Source organism: Pholcus phalangioides, unplaced genomic scaffold (genome assembly GCF_987345545.1).
Source record: "Pholcus phalangioides strain wild (caught in Gottingen) unplaced genomic scaffold, Ppha-v1.0 ptg000015l_1, whole genome shotgun sequence".
Taxonomy (NCBI): Eukaryota; Metazoa; Arthropoda; class Arachnida; order Araneae; family Pholcidae; genus Pholcus; species Pholcus phalangioides.
The window spans coordinates 5,845,385-5,871,294 of record NW_028301608.1 but is presented as its reverse complement, the minus strand read 5'-3'; the positions used below and the strand labels follow the sequence as shown (position 1 = coordinate 5,871,294).

Genomic DNA, 25,910 nt, shown 5'->3' with positions numbered 1-25,910 from the left:
CATAAGAGATTGTAAAGACGGGGCTTGTTTTAGGGATTTTTAATTTTTGCAAAGCATAATTTGTAGATCTGGGGACTTGTCTAGGAAGAAACTTGTTTCGGACTAGAAGATTCTATCTAAAATCCAAAGCATTGGTTCCTATTTCTATTGTTTGTGTATTATTACTGTATTCACTAAGAGAGGTTCACATGGAGCCGTGCATGTATTAGCAAGCAGATCATGTATCGTTTGAGCAGTTCTAATGCGTTCATGGGTAGTTTTTAAGAACAACTATCATCAATGATGGCCTTTCTTTAACAAATTCCTCTGTGTTCATTGAAAAAACAACTTCTGGTGGCTCAGTTTGAATGGCTCAAAAAGAATTAGTTTGTCGTTTACAAAACCATATAAATTATTGTAACAACCTGTTTGCAAGCAACTCTGTTAATCACTGCTCAACAAAAAATAATTTCATGTTTTTAAGGAAATTTTAATGGTTTTAGGGTATATTGGGGTTACTGATTCTGAATTTGGCATTGGTTTTATCAGATTGGCTCCAGTTTTCGAGATAAAGTGAAAATTAAATTTCAGTAGTAAAACAAGCAGCATATACAGATCACATTGCTGTGAGTATGCATTATCGCAAAACTAGAGCCAATTCAGCAAAATCAATGCAATTCGGAATCAGCACCCAAAAATCACACTAAAATCACTGAAGTATCTTTGAGAACAAAATGTTGAGAAGTGCATGCCTTGGTATTTGATAGTTTCATTGATAATACAGGGTTCCTAGTGACATGGAAAGTCAATATAAATAATATAGAATTTTATTAGAAAAATATCTAGTAAAATTCTGTTAAGAGGAAAAAACGAGCTTAGACATGTATCAAATTTATTCTAATAACAGTTTGATGTTTCTGCTCAGCTGTGGCACAGTTGGCTTAACGCAATGAGTTTTTGAAAACATTTCATATCTCCTCCTAATGGTATTGGCACTGAAGCAGAAAATTTTGGGAAACAATCGAACCTCTTCTGGAGAATATCCTTCATCGAAAAGGAAATCTATAATCTGTAAAAATGAAACACAAAAACTTACATAAGGGGGAAAATATATAAATTATAATATTTGTTGATTTAATACAGATGTCAAACACAATCTATTATATTCTGGAAGTGTTGTTAAATTGTTTAATGATCAAAAAGTCTAAGGTCAAGATTACACTATAAGTTTTTGGGTTTTTTGGCCGACGTGATGCAGAGAAGAGTGTCAAATACCCGGAATTTCGGAAAACGACACATAAAATTTTGGTTCATGCATCCTGCGGGATATGTTCTTTCCTAGTTCCAAGAGGAAAAACTCTTCCCCCCCCCTCCCTTTTCTTATTTCTTTTCACAGTCCATCACATTTTTTTGCGACCTTGAAAGTACTTTGTATACTGTACTATATTGTATTGATATACACACGGGTTGTTGAAGCTATTCAGCCGCTCCCCTTCCCTGCAAATTTTCTCCCCTCTGGTTACATATCAGAAATTACAGTACTTTTGCAGCTATATGCAGCCATTCAAAGACAGCAGTCTACACGGCGTAAATTCGCCTTGTTCTTACAAGATTGCGAATGAGTATTTTTGTAAAAAATCTTAAAGGATTTGGAATGCCTGTTCAAAGTGTAAAAAATTTCAGAGATCGTTAAAAAAAACATGATCCAAGTGGTGGACCATCAAGAAGGGGAAAATAAAGTCATTCTACCAGGAAATCGCTTTGTGAGGATTAAATGAATAGGGAATCGGAAGATAGTGTCTGAGAGAGCGAATCTCATTTGCTTTAAATTTAAATCAGAATATATTATTGAAACGGCTAAGACTTTTTTTTGAAGAAATGGAAAATCGATCAGAAGGGAATTAATAAATCAATCTGTTAGTAAATATATAAATGTGTGCCCCTAACTTTTAATTACAGTGGATCCTGCTTATAACGTTTTTCAAAAACTTTATATGTTTGCACATGTACGAAATTTCTTCATGAAGCTTGGAGATGTAGTTTGGATCTTGATTCGGCGGATTATGACAAGCTCCTACAATAAGCATATGGTGCTTTTTGTTTTCAAGCTCACCCCATATAGTTGCAATAGTACCACTTCTTTGCTTGTCACACTCTCTAGCCTTCAAACATGATTTCATGTAAATCAAGACTCTCGACCATGCTTTCTTATTTCTATTTTTCAAAAAAGTATTGTATCCCGAGATGTGTAACAAAGGTTCATCCCCATCGTTTGCCCAAGATTCTGTAATGCCTACGCTACAATATCTCTCTGAGATGGGAAGCGGGGTGTGTCCGATCCTTCAATATTCAATATAATGGCTACAAGATCTAGGCCCTCTACAGCTATCATAGTTTCTAAAGAATATTTCTTATTACCCAAGCTCCTGGCATTTATTAGCACACATTTTGCGTTATGATTTAGTGTCAATCGAGAAGCTATGCAAGTCAGAATTGGATAATTAATAACAAGGGTAAGGGAGCAGAACAATAAGGGTTATTGGTTGAAATTCATTAAAAAAAGATCAAAGCGCATACTTTTTCCAATTTGACGACATTGATTGTCGGCAGCAATGCATTTTTCTCTATCAAGTAGTTCACATACTCCTCCGTGCAATTCAAACGCTTTGCCAGATAAGACACTTGGTTCTTCCCTTTTAAAATTTGCTGAGTTTCTTGCCACCTCACCAGTATTTTCAAGAAATGTTTCTTCGGGCAACGTATGAGCCATGGTTTCAATGTGAATCCTGATTTTGAAGCTGCACTGACACGTTCTTCCAACAGCTTCTCACTGTAGTTAAAGATCCATGTATCCCTAACGATGTCTTCAGTGTCTACGTTTCCTTCTTTTAGTATTTTCATCTTCGTATTCAGTCTAGAAAATCTCATTGTCATGAGTGGGGTGTGTTTGACGGATAACTTCACAAGTTCTTCTGTCTTGAGTCCAAGATGATGACATAAATATGATATACGATTGGGAAAGTCCTTAATGAATTTACTATCCTCTTTTACAGCCTTTACAATACGATTTAATGTCGTGTCTGGTAGAACAAGTAAAGGCAACAGACCCGATATATTTTCCGAAATTTTTGTGAGCAACAGAACCTTCGAGGCCGACCCGAACCGCTTTATTAACATGGTGTTTTTTCTCATGAATTTTTCATTCACACAATGTTTTTTCAAAATATCTCTCATTCTATTTGATTCCTGACTGTTTTCATCACTTTCGGATTCTTGTGATGAAATCGATGTGAAAGACTTGTTAAAACAGCCGTTAGTCTTGTGGAAGTCCTCTACGAGCTGCAAAGCCTGTTTTTGAGATGTTGAAAGAAGACACTTGAAGTAAACGATCTTGGAAATATTGTCCATAACATGTGTTCTCCTAATGTAAAACCAGTTCAAAATATACACAGAATGATGGGCTCTCAAAGTACTAGAGAGCCTAACAAATGCACCCATCCTGTGAAAAGACAAAAACACATGAATACATTACCTAATTGAAGTTTTTACTACATTTATTTCATTATTTGAGATTGATGTGGTTTTTAACACAGTACTGTTACTGTCATCTATTAAGTAGAAACAGAACTACAGTTGGATCCTGTTATAATGAACTTGGAGAAATCACTTCCTTATAACAAAATTTCATTATAAAAGAATTCCCGTTTTATATTCTATAATTTATATTTTGTTTTATATTTCCATTGTTCTTATGTAAACTTATCTGGGAAGATTAGAAAAGTTTGCATTAAAATGAGATGTTTGCTGTAACGGTATTCGTTAAAACAGGAATCAACTATAGATCTATTTGTTATATTTCAGTAGGTATAACAAACAGTTTTGATGTTATTTAATAGGTGGCAGCATAAGACCAATTGAAACTTTTCTTATTTTTTAAATTCGTACTTTAAAACTTCAAAATGAGTTTGTCATGGCCAACTCAACATAGACTGCATTGAGTCGGGGGGCTTGAGTTCTCTTAGTGGCGGCTAGCTTATCTTTGTTCATATCAGATGGCGGCACTATACTTTTCATTCAATTTTTTCTTCTTCTTGTGTATGTCTATATTTCACCGCTGAAGCAGAATATAGACAGCCCTGGTTGTATTGTGGGGAAATAGTAATTGTATAATGTTCCACAAAGTTTTGCCATAAATAACTGCTTCTCAATTCATTTAAAACTGTTTGTAAAAGTAATGAAAGAATAAAATTCACATAATAACGTTGCGATTACGTTCTGTCAAAATAAATTGTTGAAAACAATACAAATTAACTTCCTCTTTGCCCACCAATAAATCATACTTCAAAAAAAGATCATGAATGGCAAATAATTACGGCAAACGATTAATAATTATGCCGATGATTATGCTTTAGTATGAGATAATTATGCCAAATAGGACCATACCTCAACATTGAACCAGCGCAAGCAGTTGTAAACATAGACGGCTTTGACGGCACGCGACACCAGACTCAGATTTTTCCGATGGTGACTGGCCCTTAAATTGGGACATTAGCCAACAAACAGGCTGGGGCCCCTTGGGTACCCCCGGTGAAGGGAAAGACAAGTGAGCAATGTATGTGAAGTTGTGTAAGCGCATGTATGAGGTAGGAAGGTGTGGGGGAAAAAAAATCCTCTTTTGCTAAGAAAATGGTCAAAAAATGGTCTGTCGGCCAAAAGTTAAAGTTAGACGCGACTCTTTCACCATCTTCATTCCGTTATTCTGGGCCACTGGTTTAGAAACAGTTCCAACAGGACTGTTGCTGTCATCTATTCGGTAAAAACAGAACTATTTGTTTTATTTTAGTTGATATACAAGCAGTACTGCTTTTATTTAATAGGTAGCAGCAAAAGTCCAGTAGAAATTTTTTTTTAAACTCAGCTTCAGGTTACCAGATGCGGAAACTCCAAAATAAGGTCGGTTTTTGTCACGGCCGACTCAACACAAACTTAATTTAAGCATAGAAGGTAAATGATTTGAGTGAGAACTTTGCCTTCTTGACCAAAGATGGTGGCCCCCACGATGTTGAAATACCGAAAAAGTTTTCCAATCAAAACAGAACAGCAGAACAAAAGATTTCATCAGACTGATCACCTTCAGAAAGTTCACATTTTTCACCGCCAGAGTCTTCAAAATATAGTTATTGATTGAGTGGCAACGCACAAAGTTGTAAACAAAGTTTCGTGGTCGTAAGTCATGTGATTTTTTTTCTAGAGGTGCGAAGTTTAATCGCTTTCGCGTTATGAGAGAAAGATCTTTATTTGTTCACGGACCACCGCGGAGATAACAAGGACGTTTGTTTGTTTTCTAACAAATTTCAGCGAGATAATAAATTAATGGCACAGATACACGTGGTGAGTACATTGCATATATTACCGCGGTGAGATAAAAGATAAAACTTCCGGGTTTAAATAAATGCTTCATAATATAAATTATGTCATCATTGAATTTAGCTGATTGAAAAATCTACGTGATGATTGCTCACGTATTGACTAATTCATGATCTAACATTTCGGTCAGGACACTGCAAAGGAAGAAAAATATCTATGGAGGTCTGGAATTTAATTTTTTATAATTAAAAAAAATATAATTATGGTACATTATAAAGTATTGTTCAATAACTATTGTGATGATTGATTAATATCTTTAAATATTTGTTACTAGTGAACTAGTTTAACAAATTTATATCTCGCAAAAAAAGGTTGAATATACATGTGCATACTTAACTGTAATTCTGAATGTTGTGGTATTAGTACATACAGGCTAAAGTCATACTCCCTCAGAGTCATTTGATGTCGCCCGTGACCACAAACCTAATTTTGTAAAAGTGAATATAAAAAGTGGTACTTTTTTTATTTATTTATACAATATTGTTGGCTCCAAGGCCTATAAAAGAGGACGAGGTAGATTACACATATTCTTTGAGACATTAGACAAGAAATCTGAGATTGTGAGGGAGTTGACAATAGTAGAGGAGAGTTTGTTCCATTCAGTTAATGGTATTGGGAAAGAAACTGAATTTAAAACAATCTGTAGAGGCAAAAATAGGTTTTAATTTTTTGGGGTGGTCAAGCCTATTGAAAACATAGGAGGGGCTAGACAAAATACTGGACGTATCGAAATTTAAGTTACCATGAATAATTTCATACAGCATGGCTAAGCAGGAGATAAATCGGTGAGTAGCGAGTGGGTGGAGATTTTTCATATCACTTAACACTAGGACCACTCTGATAATTATATATATGACCGTTTTCTATTTTCTTGCTCATTTTCACAATGAACCAGATTGCTGGTAATAACGCATTATGCTTTTTTAATAAAACATTATACTGTCCAACTGTCGTTAATTTGAACTAAAAAAATGTTTGGGATATTTTTAGTTGTACCTAGAATAACGATGGCTGGTCAATTTTTCGAGCAACATTATAGAGGGGTCCAAGTGGTGCAGTGGTAAGATGCTAGTCTTCCACTGTGAAGGTTACCATGAGGGTCCACGGTTTGGTTCTGTGGGAATAACAATGAAACAAGTTCTTTATCTACTGAGTCAGGGCGGCCACTGCTAGGTGGTGCCTTCATTTCCCACTCAACTCCATTGGTTGGAAATTGCCACATGGTGATGTATGACTGGAGTTAGTGTGCAGTCAGTAGTAACAGTATAGACACTTCAGATGCGCATGCACAGCAAATATTTTTTCGAATTGTGTCACTTAATCTCCTCTAATGCAGATGTTCTTACCTTGTGTAATTGAAATAAAAATACTAGAGTTTGACCAAAAATGTAGTGATGCAAATCACTGAGTCTTATCTCAAAACTGGTAGAAATGTGACCACTTGATAACTTTTTTTGTTTCACAAATACTTGCTGTAAAACTGAAACAAAATAATACTATCCTGGCAGGTGTAATAATTAAAAGATGGAAAAGAAATTTTGCTTAAAGTTCAAACTAAGGATCCCTTTATAAGAAACATGGCGGATCACATAGTTTGTTTTCTGTAGTGAAAGAAAGGGAAATATTTTTCTGCTAAGTTCAGTGCATTAAAATGTTGAAATATATATTCTTAAGGTGAAGAGAAATTTCCTGAAACTATTGAGATTTTACAACCAGGGGTCTATCCAGATATTTTTTGTAGGGTCCTGTGTTTGTGAAAATTTTCCTTATTTTTGTGAAATGGACCATTAATTTTGTGAAAAATAAGTAATTTTGTGGGAAACGAAATCATCTAATTAACCTATCACAAAAGAAATGAAATGCCAAATTTATAGTTTTATTCATTTTTATTTTTTGAAGGGTCCATTTTCCAGATCCAGAATTTTGAAGGGTCTTGATAATGGACCCAAATTTTGACTGGACAGTGTACCTGAGTATCCTGGTGCTGATCAGATAGCTCAAAAAACAATCGGTGCAAGTATTGCTTATTTGCCAGTGCATGGTCTCTACAGCATTCTTCTACTTTGCATGAATAAATGCTTGGTAGGTTTGTAGAAAAATAATATGTAAAATTGAAATTTCCTTTTTGTTGAAATTAGCTGGAACGCTTAGATGGTTAGGAACGTTATTGGTTCAGAAATAAGAATTTTGTTAATAACAATCACCACAGTATCAGAAAGAGGACAGTGATGCCCCACAGATCCTGCTATGTAATAACTAGAGCCCAGAAGTTCAGGCACTAAAAATGGTCGAAATAGGCAGGCAAAAAAGCACTAAAAATGCCTAAAATAGGCACTAAAAAAATTTTAAATTTATAGGAAGAAAATGTAACTAGAAAGTATGCTGTTAAGGGTCCAAAAACTAGCTGAAAAATATTAAATTTATAGGAAGAAAATGTAACTAGAAAGTATGCTGTTAAGGGTCCAAAAACTAGCTGAAAAATATTAAATTTATAGGAAGAAAATGTAACTAGAAAATATGCTGTTAAGGGTCCAAAAACTAGCTGAAAAATTGGTTGCACTTAATCCATCACCTGTTTTAATTATAGTTTATATAATAACTGCGTTAGTATCCAAGTCAAATTGAGATTTAAAGACTAAAATATAAAATGTTAGTGGACCTTAACATTCCCCTGGAATTGACCTGAATTTTGAGAATTGCGAATGGTGGGATGCAGTTTAGGCTCCCAGATCCCTGTCTGTTCCTACCCCACCTTGTGGGAGCCATGATGTCAATTGATGACCTCTTGGGTCATTGGCCAGCTATACATATGCAATGCAGTCCAATACCTGAGCAAAATGTGTTATGTGAAGCATGTAGAAAAGCAAATTTCTAATTTTTCTCTACTTTTCTAATATGGGCTACATTAATCTGACCAATTTTCATTAATTTAATTTATTTATTGACAGACACCTAACAGACATGAACATTTGTTCAAGATTCTAGTTATTGGAGAATTGGGTACCGGCAAAACAAGTATCATCAAACGTTATGTCCATCAATTTTTCTCGCAGAACTACAGAGCAACAGTATCCTTTTATACATACAAATCTATTCACATATGTTATGTAATTATTTAAAAAAAAAAGTCCTCCAATCATGAGATGAGATTTGGCTATGGCACATTACGTCAGATGATTCTATTCTTTTCCAGAAGAATATGCCAAACGTGAAATTTCAGTCACAGACGAGCTATTCTTGATTCACGATTCTTTTACCTGAAAGAATTTAGTGAAACATATAGCCGTCTCATCTCATGGTTCGAGGGCATATTGAGATTTCTGAGGGGATTTCTATCAAAATATAATCATTATTGCATTTGCTCTAATATTATTGAATAGGTTATTGCCTTCTCTTACATTCATTGTAATTTTCTTTGTATACAAAGCAATGATGTTTGTGATACAATTATATTTTTTTAATTCTGACTAGAAGAAAAAAATTCAAACTAAAAATTCATTTAATGAGTTTTTCATTTTTAATTCATTATTTCGTAGGGGAAATGTTATATAGGCTTTACCATTATTTCATTAGGTTCCCATTGCCCCCTCTCTCTGCATCTGTGAAGAAATGGTACAAATCTGCAAAATGTGGGCTATATTGAGGGTTTTTGTAAATTTTTTTTATGGTGTCTTCTTTTATGGTTGCCTCCATTTTCTGTCTCATACATGCAGATGGAAAAGTCACATTCCTAGAATGTTCAAATGATACTAAGAGTCTTGCTTTCTTTGATTGACTTACTGTTCTTTGATTGATTTACTATTCTTTGATTGACTTACTATTCTTTGATCCTGAGATTTTTCATAGTGATAGTTTATATTGTAATAGATTCCAAGCATTCACTCTTAATATCAAAATTGAGCTAAATTTTGAAGAAATCATTGATGGAGATCAATAGTTGATAATCAAAACAATCTATCAGCTGAGAACAGATAGGTTGGTTGGAAGGCACTAGGAATATGGTATAAAAAGGCGAGCCTTTCATAACAAAGATTTTGTCAGGTCTTCCTGAAAAACAGTTCTATAGTGATTTCACTGTAGACTTATATTAGTGGTTTTTTTTAAATTTTTATTCAGCTACTAGGTTTAAGTTTTCAAAAAAGTTTTTATTTAGTAAAAAATGTAACTAAAACGCCCTTGAAATCTCTTCACAATTTTTTCCTTCAGCTAAGTTACCTAGAAAGCATGGTATAAAAGTTTTTTTAATTTGTGTAAATGTTTATATTGTTATTTAATATTTTCTTTTATTTTATAGATCAATTTAATCTAAGATTACAGAGATTTAGGTGCATGAGAGACTAAAGGATAAAGCTTGGATATATAAAATTGTAGAGCTTATGCAGTGAACTTGAAGTTAAATGAAAAGTCAGGTGGGCTGCTCTAAAAACAAAACAAGGTCATAGATCGGGTGCTAATTTTGAACTGGATAGAAATTCAATATCAACAGTTTTTTTTCCCCACTTTACCTTGTTGTTCTTTGTCCTTGAAGTATTATTCATGTCACAGCCACCTGCACCTTGTCAATGTAATTGAATACTCTTGGATACACTGTTTAAATTAAGGAAACTGGTTTCTTCCTCTCCCCTTCCCCCCCTCCCCACTCTGGTATAGCCCAAGTACTTCAACATAATATAGTTTTCTGATTTTTTTTTCTTTCATGGAATCTTTTATTTGAATTTAAATTGTATGTTTTTTTCTGTCAACCTTTTATTTTTATTTTTGATGATTTGAGATATTATTAGATGTACAACATGATGCATATTTATGTTAGCAAATTATTATTGTTTTACTTGGTGTCTTAAATAAACTGCTAACCTTTTTTAATTTTCTAAAAAAAATTATAACTTTATATTTGTTAAATTATAACTTATAAACAAATATTTGTTCAAACTTATATTTTCCTTCATAATCTTCAAAGATTGGTGTAGATTTTGCTCTAAAAGTTTTGAATTGGGATTCAAACACATTGATACGTTTACAATTATGGGATATTGCAGGTATTATTATATAATAATAATTATATTATATTTTGTATAAATATTTTTCTGTAACATTATTGTGAATTCTTTTTTTAGTGCAAAAATGTATGTTAATATTGGTTATTTCCACGGAGTTAGACAAAAAAATGAATAAAATCATCAAAAATAAATGTTAACAAAAAATTCTCAGAGACATTTCTTTGCCTGCTGATAAATAAAATTTAGTCAGCTGCCAAAGTTTGTTCAAAATTCAGGGTGAGAAAAATTAATTTGAATTTAACTATGTTAACAGATAGACAAATCCAACTTGGCATTTTGCCTGTTTCAGCACTAACTTGATACTTATGCTTGACACTTGCAACATTTTACATTCATTTTGGCAACTCATTTGCACTTTGGACAAGCCGTGATATTCTGAACAATATTTTTTGTAAATTTCATTTTCATTTCTTTTTTTGTTTTTCTTGTTTTTTTTTTTTGTTTTTTTGTTAATGTCATGGGGACAACAGATTTTAATTTTTTTTTTATGAAAGATTCTCTCAGAGCAATGTCTTTAGATGAAACATTACTGCAGCTCAATGTTGTAGTTGAATTTTTAAAAAAAAATTTATGCCCCCTAACTCATGATCAAACCTTCCTTCTGGTCACTTAATGCCAGGATAAAGACATTTTTATATGTTTTGCAACAATGATCAGAAACTATGCATGTTGAAAACATGTAAAATGAAAATAATTTTCAATTTGTTACAAAAAAAGTTGTCTGCCGAAGGACATTTAATAAAAACACTTGCCTCTTTTTTCCTGAATAAATCTAATTTTTGAAACAATTTCAAATTCTAATTGATTTGGAAGAAAGTTCAAGTGATATCTACATTCTTAACCTTTTCAATACAGAATTTGATTGGTTGAAGTCCAACAAAATTTGTTTCCTATTTTTTTCCAAATTTCACAAATGGGGAAAAAACTGGGTAAAATTTTTATGTGGTTATATAGGCCTAGGTATCCCTCACTTTATGTGATTACACTGTAATACAATTTTTAAAAATTCATTTTAGGAATTTGAACTTGCAAAATTCAGTTTGGAGTTTAACTTTAATCCTGAAAAATGAGCTTACAAATTAAAGATGTATAACATAGTTAAATATTTTTACAATAAAATGTTTTATTTAGTGATATATAGCTGAGACAAATATGAAAAAAAATGATCAGATACAACTCACCAGATCTCACTGATGAACAACTTTTAGTAACACATTGACGATGCCATGAGAAATTGAATTAAAATAGTTAAATTGAAACTAAAATTTTCATATTTGTGGAAAATATGCAGAATTCCCTGGCTTTGTTACTAAAGTTTTTATAAGGAGACACAGAATGCTGCTTTTCAGTCAAATCTTGACTGTTTCATTAAAAAGAGTTATCAGCCTTATCGTACCAGGCTCCCAGAAAAGAAAAAAATTCACATTCACTAGAATCAATGAGAAGTAATGAAGACAAAAATGGTAGTAATTTAATTCATTCATATTGCATAAATTCACAGTATTTATTCATACATTTGAATAATTAACTCATTGAAAAGTTCCTTTGCTGTTAGGGTCATTTATTAAAATTCTTCTGAAGAAAACAAACTTTCTGTCTTTCCCATGTTAAATTCAACTCACTTTATGTGATTTTGTCTTACTCGACTATTTTGCTGAACCAATTAATTACACAGAGTGAGGGATGCCTGTAAACTATTGATAAAAAATATTTTAAAGTATGAAAAAGAAGGAATATGAAAGTATACTGGTCCTAAATATATATATATTGAAAATGAAGATATATTTTTGTTTAAAGATAGAAAGTTATCATTGTACAATTTGAAAAATGGGCTGGGGACAGCCAGGAAAAAGAGATTTTCTTAAGAAATGAAAATTTATTCAAGCAAATTCAAAAAATCTATTGATGAAAAAAAAATAGAGTTATAACATGTCAGAGACAGGAATATGAATAGAAAGTGATGGAAAAAACTGTTGTTTTTTTTGCCAAACATATTTAATGTAAACTTCTGAGGACACGATTTAGGCCAATTTCTTAAGAATGACCCATATATAAATATTCTGATTTTTCATGTCATTTATATATTTAGTCTGTCTGTAAATAGTTTGCTTTTACATACATGATCTTCTTAATAAATAAATTTTCTATAAATTTTTTAAAACACATGAATTAATTTTTTATAAATTTATTTTTCATAAATTAATTTTTTTATTAAAATGACTAGTTAGACTCATGGACTTTAATGGATGAAAAATATTTCTCTTTACCGTAGCTCATTTTCTTAGTTAAAGTTAAGGTTGATGATTATTATTAAGTATAGATGTAAAATTCTCGAGAATAATCTTTCGGAAAATATTCTATGCTAGGACTACTATTATAAATAACTTCACAATATTTTTATAAGTTCTTGACGAGAATATTCTCCTTTTATTTATAATATAGTTACATATAATATCGTTGAGAATATTTTCTGGAAGGACTACTTTCATAAATTACTGGGGAATATTCTTACAGAAAATAATAAGAATTATTCTGAAGTTATTAATAATCGTCCTTCCAGAGAATATTCTTCTCGATGAGAATATTCTTCAGTTACCAAAATCTTTCCAGAGAGTGTTATCAAGAATAAATACAAATACAATGCCAAACAGGCAAAATGCCCAACGAGGTGGCTGAGAAAAAGATGCCCATAAAAATATGGATGTCATATATTTAAAAAATACAGCAACCCAATTAAAAATGCAATTAACAAAAATTATAAACAATATATACACATGATAAAATATTATACAATGCCTATAAAGAATACTTATGGTTGTCTTATTCTAAGTATGGATAGCTTCTCGATCTACCCCAACATGTTTCTCGTATTTCTTTTTGAACGTGTCAATTGTGTTACAATTTACTACCTCTGGGGGTAAGCTATTCCATTTATTAACAACCCTATTAGATGAAAATCCCCTGTGACACCATAACCTTGCATTATCCCTCACCAATCGATACTGGTGTCCCCTTGGAAAAGCAGTTGATTGGCGGTGTACTAAAAGTTCATGGTCCATCCTATCCATCCCATTAAAAATTTTGAACACTTCGATCATATCTCCTCGACACCTGCGTTCATCTAATGTAACCATATTCAAAAAATGAAGTCTCTCTTCATAACTCAAGCCCCGTGTGCCACTATGGACACGCATAGCTCTTCTCTGCACCCCTTCAACCAAGTCTATGTCCCTCTGTGAAAAAGTGGAAGAATGACTTTATCAGAACGCGAAGAGACCTTTTTGAAAATGAGACCAAGCATTCTATTCACTTTTTTGACCACCGCTGAACAATGTTCAGAAAACCTAAGCCGCTCGTCAATGAGAATTCCCAAATCGGTGACCCTAGTTGCATCCGGGATAGTGACACTATTCAACTCGTAAGAGAACCGTGGGTTGTTCGAACCAAAATGAGCGACCATGCACTTATCAACGCTAAACGTCATGCTCCATTCATTTGCCCAGGCTGCAATTCTGTTTAAGTTGGTCTGGAGCGACTCCCTATCGCTTTGATTCCCGATTACCCCCATTAGCTTCACATCATCTGCGAATTTTCTAGTAATCCCATTGATACCCTGATCGAGTTTATCGATAAAAAGTGAAAAAAGTATGGGGCCAAGGACACTTCCTTGAGGAACTCCACTTGTGACGTCTGTCTAACCAGAGAATTACTTGTTCACCATAACTTGTTGCGACCTATCTCTTAACCACGATTCTATCCAATTCAGCAAATTGCCCCAATTTCAATCTCGTGTAAACGCTTCAATAGTTTACCATGTTGGACCCGATCGAATGCCTTCTGGAAATCAAGGTAAACAACATCTACATTTGTGCTCTTACCCAAAGCCTTAGTCACGTGATCATAGAAGAAAAGGAGGTTAGTTACACATGACTTCCCTTTCCTGAACCCCTGCTGATTATCCGACAATACATTATTCTCGTCTATCCACTTCACAAACTGCCTTTTGATGATAATTTCCAAAATTTTCAAGAGGGAGCTCGTCAAACTCACTGGACGATAATTGGACACAGCTTCTCTACTACCCTTCTTAAATATCGGAACAGCATTAGCAAGTTTCTAGTCCCTTGGGATGATACCCTCAGCAACACTACTCCTGTATATCTGTGCGACTGGACCCAAAAATTCATTAGCACATTCCCTGAGGACCCTGGGATAGATATGATATCTATCCCAGGGATCCCTATATCATGTTATATTATATGTAATATAACATATATTATGATAAATAATCTCAATAACTTGAGAAGAATAATAATTATTTTTGTATAATAATTATTTTTGATAAGAATATTCTCTAGTAATTTATAATAGTAGTCCTTTGAGGGAATATTCTCCGGAGAATGTCCCTGTTTCTCTTCCCGTCAAGATGATGGGTATATTGAAGTTTGTAGACCACAATATTAAAGTTTGAAAGCAAGAAAATTAAACCAACATGGGGCTGAATTGCACAACTTTCAAAGATATGTGAGTGATACAGAATTTAAGTGTATGTGCATTGAAAAAACAACAGTTCTGTATCTTAGAATGAAGGTGATTGTATAATGGCTTCCTTTATCAATCAACTTTGATTTGTTGTGAACTTATTTCTGAAAATTTATGTAATTTTAAAATAATTTTTTTATGTTTCAATTTAATGGTTTCTAAAATCTTCGTAACCAAACTTTTAGAACCTCTCATCTGTGGAATTTATTTTGTTGGCCTTGAGAGAGAGAAGGAACTGTTTTAGATTTTTGAGCACAGGGTGTCCGTATAAAAAGTTAATTTTTTATTTTAATAATTATACAACCCCTTGCAACATGAACGACATATCAGTTCTACATGTCATTTGAGTAATTTTTCTAAGGATCAACGGTTTGCTAGTACAATGTGGCCCCTAATCACCCTGTATGGAAAGACCAGCATTGCGAAAATGGGTATAACATTTCTTTCACACATTGATTAAAGAACTAAAATTTAACCTCTTTCTTTGTGGCAAAGTCCATGAAAATTCACGGATTCTCCAACAAATGTAAGGAAAATCGTAAATGAAATACTTAAGTTTAATGACCACCAAAATTATTGTGTTACTGAAGTGCAAACTGAAAGTTGTCATTGGGGAGTGATTATACCAAAAATTGTTTTGTTGTAAATGTTTCAGGTAATGAAAACTGATTAATATTTCACAATGTAAACAAAATTATTAAAAAAATTTAAATTATTTAAAAGAAAAATGAATATTCTCGATTATTCTCCAATTTTTACATCCAGGAGAATATTCTCACCTCACATCTCTATTATTAAGAACTATTTGAAACTGCATATAGAAATGCCCTCTCCACTTGTCAATACAATCTGGTTGGCCTCTCATTCACGAGCTATTCGGTGATTGTTGATGCCGTCCATGTACGGGGCATTTCAACATACATATAGGCTCCAAGGTTGAAATATTCTATCTGCTTCCTGCTTCCATAGCTTAGATGGTAGAGCACTCGTCCGGCAAGCGAGAGACTGGGGTTTGAGTCCCCGTGGGGGCAGTGATGAATTTTCTTCCTTGTAATCTTCATCTCCACACATAACCAGTCTTTCGATGAATCTTGTATTTGAAACTGCTTTGGGGGGTAAGCTGTAACTATGTATAGCGTCTGTCTCATTTTCGTAAATTGATTCACTCCTTTAGATGGAACGGTGCCCAGTTCTACGTGCTTCTATCAATTATGTTATGCCCAGAGCTCTGGTCTATTGTAATTTTCGATTACGTCAGATACCAAAGATTTCTAGGTGAAGGTGAAGAAAATTCTCAGATGCTATTGAGCAAGAGATTAAATTTTCTTTTAGTTGTTATGAGGCAGCTAGATGGTTATGAGGGGATTTCAATAAATAATAGTACAACATTGAAACTGTGTATCTCTGTCTACAAAACTGTGTGGCTGGTTGCCATCGCAAGAGCTATCTTCTTCCCACTCTCTAACTATGCTAGTATTGTTGTTCCCAGCACTGATCTCAAAGGCCATCTATGTTTTCTATGAAAAGTCATCCCTGATTATCAGAAAATAATTTCACACATGTTAAAAATTTTTATTATAAACGCTATTGATGAAGGATTGGCATGTCATTCCTTCTGCAAATCACAGGAAAAGCCTAAAGAAGGAAATTGGCTAGAAAAGAATTTTCAAACTTTATGCTTTGGGGCAACCTTGAGAATGTGATTATGTTTTCAAATATCTCGCAATACCCTTGTTTTAAAAGCACTTGTACACATAGATTTTCATTTTGAGAAATTCCCTCATTTGGGTCATTATGCTGTAGCTCAGAGGTCCAAATGAAACCTGATATTTTTCATCTGCAACTATGGCAGACACCATAAGTGCAAAGTATACCAATCCAAAATAAGGTAGCAGTTGAAGCATTCTAAGAAGAGTTCTTGTTTGTTTTGTGTATCAATGTACTTTCTACCAATGTCTACTGCAATTACAAAAAGTGATGCTTTTGACTAGAACATTGTTAGCAATGTGTTGAAAGGTTGCTAGTGATACACATTTCTAATTCAAATGAATCTTTAACAACTACAGGTCAAGAAAGATTCGGGAACATGACAAGAGTTTATTACAAAGAAGCAGTTGGAGCCTTCATAGTATTTGACGTTAACAGATCTGCTACCTTTGATGCTGTGATGAGGTGGAAGAATGACCTGGATGGTAAAGTTCATCTACTTGATGGGAGCAATATTCCTTGCGTATTAGTTGCAAATAAGGTAAGGAAAATTTTTTTTGGGAAACATGGGATTTATTCTTGTATGAAATATCTCTTGTGCTCTAATTTGTAATCCAGCACTGAAACTACTTATATCGCTAGCAATGAAGCATTTTTTATGAGGCTGATCTATTTCAATTGGGATACACCACACAAAGGGCTTACCACATTACTTATTTAACTAAGAAGGACAACAATTAGTGCAGAAAACTAGTGAAATGCCAATACAGGCATTCCCTGCTTTACATAATTAATTGGTTCAGCAAAATACTTCCATAACACAAAATTGCTTAAAATTTGCTTAAGTTGAACTTAGCACGGGGGAGGGGGAAGGTCCTAAGTAAAATTTAAAACTAATTAATTGATTGAGTTATTCAAGCTTATAAATAAATCTGGAAATATCCAACAAAGATTTATCAATTTTGTTTGACTGAATTTAATTAATCCTATTTTTTAAATGATATACATGTATATTTCTGATAGTCTTCAATCGGATAATGAATGGTCTAGTTCTGGTCAGTGTGGGTCTGCTCTCTTGAAATTCGTGGGATGATGGGCTCATACATTTTTTTAATGAAACAGTTTAGATTCGTCTTTGAGGCAGCATTCTTCACCTTTTTAATTGATTTCTAAATACTCCTTGTGATATGAGAAAGTCCTATTCTGATTGGAGTGATTTTCTTTGATTACAGTTCTGATGGCATTGTCAATGTGTTGAAAAAAATCAACCATTTGTTTTCTTGAAAACTTTGTTGATTCAACAGTGAAGACTTTCATCCTTCATGTCGTTTTACATTTCCACATTTAATAGTGAGCTTAAATAATAGATACATGAGTTAATTTGTTATTAGGTTGCTCAGATGAGTGGGATTTTGAACATTTCATACACACTATCTCACCTACATACTTAAATCCAACAGATTTTATCATTATAACTATGTCATCTCTTTAATTTATAAGCTCATTTTTAGATTTTACATCATTAGAATTATACTTCTGACAAAATTTCACAAGTTTGCGATGTTCTAAACCAACTCAAAAATCAATCCAACAAAATCATGTTATAGTAAACATGTAAAGTGAGGGATACCTGTATAATGATACTCAAGAGACCAGAGGAACATATCGCTATAGACATATTGACACTAGGAAAAGTGCATTGGGACCAGAGAGTAATATCGCTATAAAGGGTATCATTATATAGGGTTTTCACTTTCTTTCAGTCTTGTGTAGCTCATAATGCTGTTAGAATTCTGGTCTTTTCATACAGAATATAATATATAAACATGTATATATATTGTATAACAAGAGAGTTTTTTCATTTCTCAAAAACGAGATTGTTTGGATCAATCCATGTATAATTGTGTTATATGCCTACTGATTCAAGTTGCCACATATACCACAGCCATATTTTTTTATCTTCATAGTCTGATCTTTCCAAAGAAAGTTCAGTTGAAGATTCAGCTGCTATGGATGAGTTCTGCAAAGAAAATGGTTTTGCAGGATGGTTTTTATGTTCTGCAAAAGACAATGTAAACGTTGAAGAAGCTGCAAATTTTCTAGTTAGAAAAGTAAGTTGTTTTTTTTTTACATCATGAGATTAGAAATATTATATCTTAATAAATTTAAAACTACCACTAAATTTTCTTTGTATATTTAGATTTTAGAAAAGCAAGGTGCACTTTATCCGGAAGATCCAGCTCCAGACACGAAGGTTTTGCATCGAGATGGTTTACTCGTAGGCAAACCTGTCAAAAAAAAACTAGGGTGTTGTTAGCATCATCCAGCATTCCATTTATAACCATCAGACTGGACAGTTTATGTTGTTTTTGTTACTCTATTTGACGGTATTAGTGCTTGTGTAATTTAATTTACGGCATTGTTCTGTTCCTCCTACTTTCATCGTAGAATTTTGTTCAAGGTGAATCCTTTAATATTTGCCTATGGGTTTTTTTTCATATCATTTATATAATTAGTTGAATTTTTTCTACATTTTATATTAATTTTCTTTGTGTTTTTTGTAGTTTTGAATGTAAAAACCCTGAAACTCGGGACTTCATCATGGATTGCTATATCCTGTTGAGCTGTTTTGTGGCGTATGGGAAATGGGTTATTTATGGTTTTCTCAGGGTATGGATAACACAGTAGAGTGGTTATGTTTTAGCAATGACAGTGATGTCTTTCTGATTATTTCATGACAAAAAGTGAGAAAATTTCTGTTCAATTTTGAGATGTTATCAGCTATATAACTTTAGAGGTATATACTATAGAAATTTACAGATTCCTGTTCAAAACGTTTCTGAACATGATTTACATACTCATTAACAGGGCTGCTATTATATGCTTGATCACCTGGAACAAGCGCACATTTTGGAGACCCCCCTTGTAATGTTGAGAAAGAGGTTAAAGGGTGAAATTTGCACCTCTGGTCCAGCACTCAGGGCACCAAACCCGTCTGCCCCCCCCCCCCCAGTTGTGGCCCTGCTCATTAATGGTTATTTTCTAAAACTCTAAAACATGTAGTGTTAATCAGGCACCATAAACTGAGGTCTTGAATATACGGTGTTGACACTCATTATAACTTATAACGACTCGTAGGGTGTCTTACATATTCTCATATCTCTCTCGAACTTTGTTAATTTGAAGTACAAAGTTAATGGAAAAAAATTTGAACTATCCAAAATGCAAATTATCCAATCTATCCTGAATCTGTAAAATGACTATGAATTGCAACTTAAGCATTAATGTTCACATAGGATAATAATTATCAATTATTGAAATTTAATCAATTATTGAATAATTATTTAATTATCAATTATTAAATCATGAGCTACAGAACTTTTTATTTATTTTCAACGTTACAAAACTTTTAATTTCCCAAATTTAAAGAAAATGTTATTACTGTGTGTGTGTGCGATTTGTACTTTCCTTACTCTTAAAATGACAATAAAAAGTTTTGGATTTCAAATGGTACACCTTGATCCATAAGTTGAAAAACGTAATTCATATCTAGTGGTAAACATTCCCAATGCATTCCAGCTGAACAATGTTAAAATGGGCATTAAAATAATTATCAAAGAAAAAAAAAAGGAAAATTTACAAATTAGCATTTTGGTGTTTTCCAATGCTGGCAATTCATTTATCTGAAATAGCTCATTCTTCATTCAAGCACTTTTGTTAGATTCATTCAGCACAAATAGGTTTTTATGAAATTAGATCAGAGTTTTTCTGCTGGTTTCCGATCAACAACGGTAATTGTTTTTGTCAAACTTAGTTGCTAAGAGAAATCAAATGTAAAAAGCAAATTAAATTCTGATGTACGTTTTAGCATATAAGTGCCGTTTTCAAAGAAGGAAGTACTAATTTTTAAAATCAAAAGTCTATCATTAAACCTGGGTATATCTTCAGGACTGACTGCGCATTTCTTTTCACGGTGGTCAGCAAACAGAATTAGAGTTTGAATTAAAAGTCAAGATCGAAAAAATAGCACCCATAGTGTGCTGAAATTATGTCTGTTTTCAAATTTTACATTTTTGGTCTTCAAAGATTTGTTGTGTAACAACAAAGCAAAGTCTGGCTTCTTGTTGAATTTTTCCAAACTGAATTCACCCATACGACAACCACTATTTTTTTTTCAACTTTGAATTATCCAAAACATTTGAAAAAAAATCAAATTAAACAAGAAACTTTAACATTAAATTAAATAGAAAACTCAAGGAGAGTTCGTAAAAGTTTGAATTATCCAAAATTCAATTTAACCAAGTTCAGAATATAAAATTATGTATATATGTATTAAGTATCTTATGTGTTCCTTTCAATATAATGACCATTCAATTTCACTTCCATTTTTAATGACACAATGAGTGTCGTTGTAATGATCATCAACTGTACAATACAGTGCATGTTTCCCTGTGAATCCCATATATGTGGGACGTCTGGCAACCCTGTTCCCCCCAATGTTTTCTTTGTATCGGGTTCTCTTGTTAAAATGCATCTTTGTTTTTGACCAGTAACTCCCCTAAAGCTAAAAACTACTTTTTGTTATCCAACCTCAATATAGTCCTGTATAAGCCCTGCTTACATGTTTAAGATTGGGAGTTTGCTTAACATGTGAGCCTGCTTAGCAACTTGGGATCATCTCTGGTTGTCCTTTTTCATTGGATTTATGGGGTTTGGTGACATTTTTTCTCATCCTTTGTGATCATCAGTGAAAACATCATTCATCTTTGTATGCTTCCTATCACACATCCAAAACCTGCACTGCGTATAAGGTGAAGCCTAATTAAATCTCGAAAGGGGGAAGGGTTGAAAAAATTTTTGGTGACTGCGAGCAAACTGTTCTTAAAATGAGACAGCATCCTGTTAGATTTTTGTTTTAAACTGCAGCTGAACAATTTCAATTTATTTCCGTACATGAATATTACAGTGCATTATAAAACTTGTATGATTATTGATACAGGTGAGAGCATTGAACAATATAACAAGAAAACTGTACATGTACAGTCAAACCACGAAGAAAAGGGCATAGAAATGTCCTGATGAGCTCTGTGGTCGATAAGAAGGGTTGGCAAAAACAATCAGGAAAACAAAATGAAAAGGTTGAAAAAAAACAATTTTCATGTTCCGCAAACCATAAACGTGTGTCCGCGATGGCCCCAAGTTACTGACTTTATCTACAAGTAGAATGTTTTGCCCCCCAAGGATACCTTGAATTCCCCCCCCCCCCCAATTATTATATACTGGTTTTGTGCCAACTGGCTGTCATTCCGGTTTGTGCCATTCTACTTAATGACATAAGAGTATGCATGTCTCTCCTTGTTACAACAAAAATTAGCAATTATATTCTGAAACTTGTGGAAATCGGACAAATTTTTATGTACTGAAAAATTAGTGCGATGCTATGAAAGTAGTTTCTGGTTTTGTATCAGATTTCGTTATGCATCTGTGTATTTATAGAGGGGAAAAGTCTAACTATACTTTAATAATGTCACAAAAGGTTTACTGATGAAGATTTTTCTATTTCATGCAAAGGAACTTATAAAAAGAAAGAGTGAAATTCAATTTTTTAATTATTCATCATTTTCTTATTTCAGTATTTTCCTGTGTATAATCCCACTGATGAGAATTTCACTGCTCTGGGGGGAAAAAAGTCTTTGTATAAACCCCAATGGCATATCATCCGCACATTCAAATTTCATTCACAACAACATTCAGTCTAATGATAAATTCCTCTACACTCATTTCGATACAATAGCCTTTTACTACCATAACTCTTCCTATAAAAATATTTTTTGAGAAAATTTTAAACCACCGCATACGATATTTTTTTTATATTTTGTTTGAAATATCCTTCAATATATTTTTAAACTCATCACATAATTTAGTTCTTCCAAGTACGTCTAATAATATTAGTATTTGGTACTTCCTGATCACTGAAAGTGTTGAAGTTTTTGGTATCGCTATTGTTTGATACACCAAAGTCTGTTACTATAAACCTCTTTATATACATAGACAATACATGTATATCTGACCAAATTTTGTTTATCAACTAATGAAATAAAAAATTTTCCTGTGAACAAAAGCACATTTTTGGTGGCACTGACAACGTCAATTTAAAAAAAATGTGAACAGCAGTATAAATTTGATAATGTTGCTTCTCAATATAACGATAATCCCTGTGTAACATTTTCTTGGTCCACAGAATATCATTATATCAGGTTTTACTGTATACAAATATATATTACATACAGTGAAACCTGTACGAAGAAAATGTAAAAGCAAACCTGTGGAATGTCAATAGACTGAAATAATAATCTGTTTTACACAGATCTTCGTTTTATGAAGGTGCAAATAAAAGCATTAATTATTGGACAGATTATATTTTTATTCCGTTTAAAACAGGCTTCCATCTTGTACAGTGTCTGTGTTGGACAGGTTGCACTGTATATATATATAAAAGATAAATATGTAATGTAGTAGCATATCATCTGTACTAAGAAATTCAGATATTTTTCCAACATATACTTTGTGGATCATGTGCAGGAAAATACAGTACTTTCTTTATTTGAATATTATATGAGGAATATAATAATTTGATACCTGCTATTTACGTCTCCCATCTAACATGACAAAATGACAAAGTTTTGACAAACCATTATAGTAGAACATCGATTATCTGAAACAGTTGGTGACTGGGGGTGTTCAGGTAACTGATTTTCTAAATAAGTGATCATTCGCAGTAAAAAATTGTGCCGATCTTATAGGAGCAATATGAAATAAAGAAACAGTGATATTAAACATAAAACTGCATACATTTTGTATTGCACATCTTATAAAGAGACTAGCCTAGTTTGACAAGTTCAAAATGCCCATTAAAGTAGGCCTATAGTTTAGAAAAAGAAGCCCAAAATTTTCTTTTGCTTCACTAAAAGCACTAGCAGCCATTAGTGGGACTTCCACATGTCGTGCAATTTTGAATTTGCAGACTGGAACGCTTTCGGTTGATCGTATATGGAAAATCGATGCTCTACTGTATTTGCATTAAATTAAATTTTAATCAATTTTTTAAGTCAAATTAAATTCATGCATTATGTCTATTGCCTTTGCATAAAATGAGCTTATGTTATGATAAGAAAATGTAAAAATATATTTTTTCTACTAAGTTATAAATTTACTCATATGCAAGTATCAGCAGTTGTTAAAATGTTTTATATACAAACTTTTATACTTCCTAATGTTGTTGAAAGGTATATATTTTTTTAGAAGTGAGATGTATTTTTCTAGTTTAATAAATAGTATTTTTGTAATTTCTTTCATTGCATATGTGTTTAAGCTGCTTGTAATTTATTTGGATGGAAATTTATTCTAAAACTTATAAAATGATAAAAAGCTATTTTTTGTAAAAAAAAAAAAAAGGCTTCCTGTAGCATAAAATAGTTTTAACACTTCAAGGAAACACTTTTCTGAGTATTAGTGGTGAGATAAACTTTAGAAAGAAAAGCTGTTTGTCTTGCACCAAAAGATACACAACTTTTTTCCCTATAACATGCATTGCAGATATTGCAGCCTCCCTTAATGCGAGCTGGTTTCCCATTTGAAAAAGTCTGGCAGGCCCTTAATGCGATACTTACATAACATGAAAATTCAAGCATTTATTATCATTTCAAAATAAAGACAGATGGCAGCACCAGGGAGATCATAAAACAAGCACAACTCTGATAACATGAATAGTTAGGGGCCACACACACTCGGAACACGCATTCCGGCATGTAACAATTCATTAGAAATTCAGCAGAGGAATGTGTATGAGGTGCATATACAGTTAAGTAGTGGTAGTCTACCTTTTTAACCACAGCAAATATACCCCAGATGGTGACTGAAGAGAAATATTTCTGGCTACTACAGCTTTAACACTACAAAAAAAAATTTTTTTAATAACTTAAGGAATAATTGAATTATTAACCTAAGCAATACAAAATCATTCTAAGTAACACAATAATTTTGGTGGTCATTAAACTTAAGTATTTCATTTATGATTTTCCTTACATTTGTTGGAGAATCCGTGAATTTTCATGGACTTTGCCACAAAGAAAGAGGTTAAATTTTAGTTCTTTAATCAATGTGTGAAAGAAATGTTATACCCATTTTCGCAATGCTGGTCTTTCCATACAGGGTGATTAGGGGCCACATTGTACTAGCAAACCGTTGATCCTTAGAAAAATTACTCAAATGACATGTAGAACTGATATGTCGTTCATGTTGCAAGGGGTTGTATAATTATTAAAATAAAAAATTAACTTTTTATACGGACACCCTGTGCTCAAAAATCTAAAACAGTTCCTTCTCTCTCTCAAGGCCAACAAAATAAATTCCACATCGCTAAATACAATATTTGCTGAGATATTCAAGTTCAAAAATTTGAGGAAATTTGGGAATGAATAGCATATATAAACTAACGGACAATGCTTTCCCCAAATTCATGCTGTTCTTTCCCAAAATTATTGATTCTTTAATTCAAATATTTAAGTTAGTATTGCGCTTCGGACCATGGAATTTTTTTTCAGGAGTCTCAGAAAACACTTTTTTGTCTCGGGAAATACAGGGCAACAATTTTCTAATTGAATTTTTTGGCACGGTGTCCTAATAAAGTTTTTGTATTTTAATAATTATACAACCCCTTGCAACATGAATGAGAAGTATCTGAGTTCTACATTATTTAGGTAATTTTTCTAATTGGAAGTATGCCTCTAGGATCAATGGTTCATCAGTGAAATACAGCAAGAGGAATTAAGTAATCACCCTGCATATAATATATTTGTTACATAGTCCAGTCTACATGCTTTGTAGAGTGGAGTATCCAGACTTTGGACCATAACATACATACAGCTTGACAATATTTTTTTTTTTGAAAACAAGATTATTTGGACTGACTCTGGATAGATTAGATTCATTTCAGGAGCTCATTTTGAAAAAATAATATATATTTCTCCACTTTTGCTAAATTTACAGTAGAAATAAAAAGATGTATTCCCCTGGAATACATTTGCTTTACAAAAACAGGAAATAGCCCAACAGGTAGCATATAGGAATGGAAAAAGAGAATTTTTAAATACTGTTTCTTGATCAACATTAAAGGGAGTTATCTACATTTGAATTTCG

The 25,910-nt window shown here is 32.9% G+C and overlaps 2 protein-coding genes across 3 annotated transcripts; one reads left to right on the top strand and one right to left on the bottom strand.

The window, feature by feature from the left end:
• Positions 1-785: 785 nt before the first annotated feature.
• Positions 786-4,591, bottom strand: mTTF (mitochondrial transcription termination factor). The gene is made up of 3 exons (XM_089245392.1): positions 4,423-4,591; positions 2,557-3,478; positions 786-1,048 (listed from the first exon to the last, which is right to left on the bottom strand). Exons 1-3 carry the CDS (start codon positions 4,455-4,457, stop codon positions 872-874), a joined length of 1,134 nt encoding a protein of 377 aa, XP_089101518.1. The 5' UTR covers positions 4,458-4,591; the 3' UTR covers positions 786-871.
• Positions 4,592-5,186: 595 nt separating this feature from the next.
• Rab32 (RAS oncogene family member Rab32) lies at positions 5,187-20,327 on the top strand. Of its 2 annotated transcripts, none has more exons than XM_089242688.1 (6): positions 5,187-5,370; positions 8,355-8,474; positions 10,364-10,442; positions 17,072-17,253; positions 18,680-18,823; positions 18,913-20,327. In XM_089242688.1, exons 1-6 carry the CDS (start codon positions 5,353-5,355, stop codon positions 19,027-19,029), a joined length of 660 nt encoding a protein of 219 aa, XP_089098814.1. In that variant the 5' UTR covers positions 5,187-5,352; the 3' UTR covers positions 19,030-20,327. The 2 variants fall into 2 exon arrangements, with proteins under 2 accessions (XP_089098814.1, XP_089098816.1); XM_089242690.1 differs by having other exon boundaries at positions 5,340-5,568.
• The last annotated feature ends 5,583 nt before the right edge of the window (positions 20,328-25,910 follow it).